Here is a 1,979-nt window from a genome sequence, read left to right as displayed (position 1 = left end):
CTGTTGTTAAGTTTAAGGGGGGACATTTGTCGTGACATGGTTGACAATAATCAACCACTGGTTAAGTTAGGAGGAAATGACTGTGGCTCAATATTTATATTGCAAAAGACATTAGATCGATTGAAAATGGGAAAACTGAACATTAGGCCTTACTTTGTGTTTAAAAGGTAACAATGTTGTTCTTAAAAAACATCCAACGCTCGACCTCCTCCTGTAGACTGTCACCTGAATTCCTCCTTTGTTTCTGATAGAAAAGAGTCATAACTACTTTCATAGAGTTTGTCAATTGAAGGTAACTATAGCAAACCTGATGCTGACTGCAGTGCTTTTAGCCCGAACAATGTTTTTACTTCAACAGTTTAAAGATCAGTTCTAGTCTAGTGCAGAAATACCAGATGACACAATATTCAGATACTCAGTAGATCTTTATTGTTTGCAAGCAAGAGCCATCGTCAGCATCACACAGATATGACTGAGGAGAGGCAGTCTCCCCTCAGTTTTTATACTACTTAGACACAACACATATAGCCAACAACAGGATGTACATTATTTCACTCAAGATGTTATTCAACCTTACTTTACTTGGTCTTGACATTTTCTTGGCTTTAAGCATATATATCACGTTGTTGTGCAAATACACAGGAAGAGGTTACAACCCCTGTCCAGGCTAAACTCCTTTATTATGAGCATTTATTAAAAACATTGTAATATAACGGTGGACTATTCTAGCGAAAGCAGAACAATGTTGGAAAAACTTCGGTCGATGGCATCTGAGATCTGTGAAGTGGAGTCATTGAATTCTCACATTCCACTGACCAGAAAACCACTGAAGGTGGTTGTGCTGCCAGAAGCCCAAACACGACGGCCTGCAGGCAGGCGCACGTACACCTCATCGTTTGCATTCAGCTGCAGGAATGCTGCATTTCCTGCATTATCAGCAGTGGTTGGATTCTCATCTAAGGCCTCAACAATGTGGTTGTCGCTCTTCATCAGTCTCAGGCCTGATGTAGAATTATCTCCAGCATGGTAGAAGAAGGTAAAATAATAATAACCTGCAACAGGAGCTTTGAAGATACCTGAGGAAACAAAAGAGTATTGATCGCATTCAAAGGTTTCTGGAAAGCTTTGAGAAAACATATTATTATTATATATATATATTTATTTATTATAATAATAATAGGAGTGTAACTGAATAGAAATACTGTTATTATTTTAAGCATTTGGATAGGCATAGATAACGTACTCTGAACAGATAAGAAAAAGTAATATTTTTCAGGTACATGGTTTAAATATTAGATTATTTAGAACTTACTCAGATGCGCTCTTACCGATTGATTTAACATGAATCGCTACTCGGTATACTGATATAATTTGGTTGGAGTTCATTAACCAACCCTAGTTTGCAGTTAAAGTTGAATAGATGAATAAATGTTAGTAGCAAACAATTTAATGCAGAGAATGAAGAAGACTCAACAATGTGTAATGTCTTCCGGTATAAACCACGTCCACCTCCCGTTCAATCCAAATACAGATATTTTTGCGTCACTAACATATACAGATAGTGAGAAGTTACACCCCTAAAACATAGACCATAGAGAATACTCTCAAACATGTGAAATGAACTAAAATTAAATGGAATAAAATGTATTTAGAATTTGCATTAAAATAAATTCAAATCTACATTTAAGATTGAGACAGATCTCCTGCTTGTTGAAACAACAGGTAAGTAAAAGGAAGACAATATGAAGGCATAAAGACATAAATACTAAATATATATTAATTAGAAAATATTGGTTATTGGAGTTTTATTGCTCTGGAATTGCACTGGTAATCAATAGGTCGATTACTGAAATGATACGCAAATACAGTATATTTATTTGGCCAGTATGTAAAATGTGTCAACATATCTCAAACCAAACAGATAGGTGATTGTGAGTGTGGCAGCAGGTGATGTATTTACCTGAAGTCCCGTCGTAGGC

The 1,979-nt window shown here is 36.0% G+C and overlaps 1 protein-coding gene across 1 annotated transcript in view; it reads right to left on the bottom strand.

Annotated features, from left to right (window-relative positions):
* Positions 1 to 406: 406 nt before the first annotated feature.
* The window catches only part of LOC118338531 (complement C1q-like protein 2), a 3,038-nt gene continuing 1,465 nt past the window's right edge, over positions 407 to 1,979 (bottom strand). The window contains exons 3-4 of the mRNA XM_035675843.1: positions 1,961 to 1,979; positions 407 to 1,076 (exon numbers count right to left, since the gene is read on the bottom strand). The exon at positions 1,961 to 1,979 is cut by the window's right edge and continues 1 nt beyond it. Coding sequence (XP_035531736.1) covers positions 802 to 1,076; positions 1,961 to 1,979 — 294 coding nt within the window. The 3' untranslated portion in view covers positions 407 to 801. The remainder of the gene's footprint in view (positions 1,077 to 1,960) is intronic.

The sequence above is a fragment of the Morone saxatilis genome, unplaced genomic scaffold (assembly GCF_004916995.1).
Source record: "Morone saxatilis isolate NCDOM2014 unplaced genomic scaffold, NCSU_SB_2.0 Contig4, whole genome shotgun sequence".
In the NCBI taxonomy this organism is placed as follows: Eukaryota; Metazoa; Chordata; class Actinopteri; family Moronidae; genus Morone; species Morone saxatilis.
This window is presented reverse-complemented; position numbering and strand designations above follow the sequence as displayed.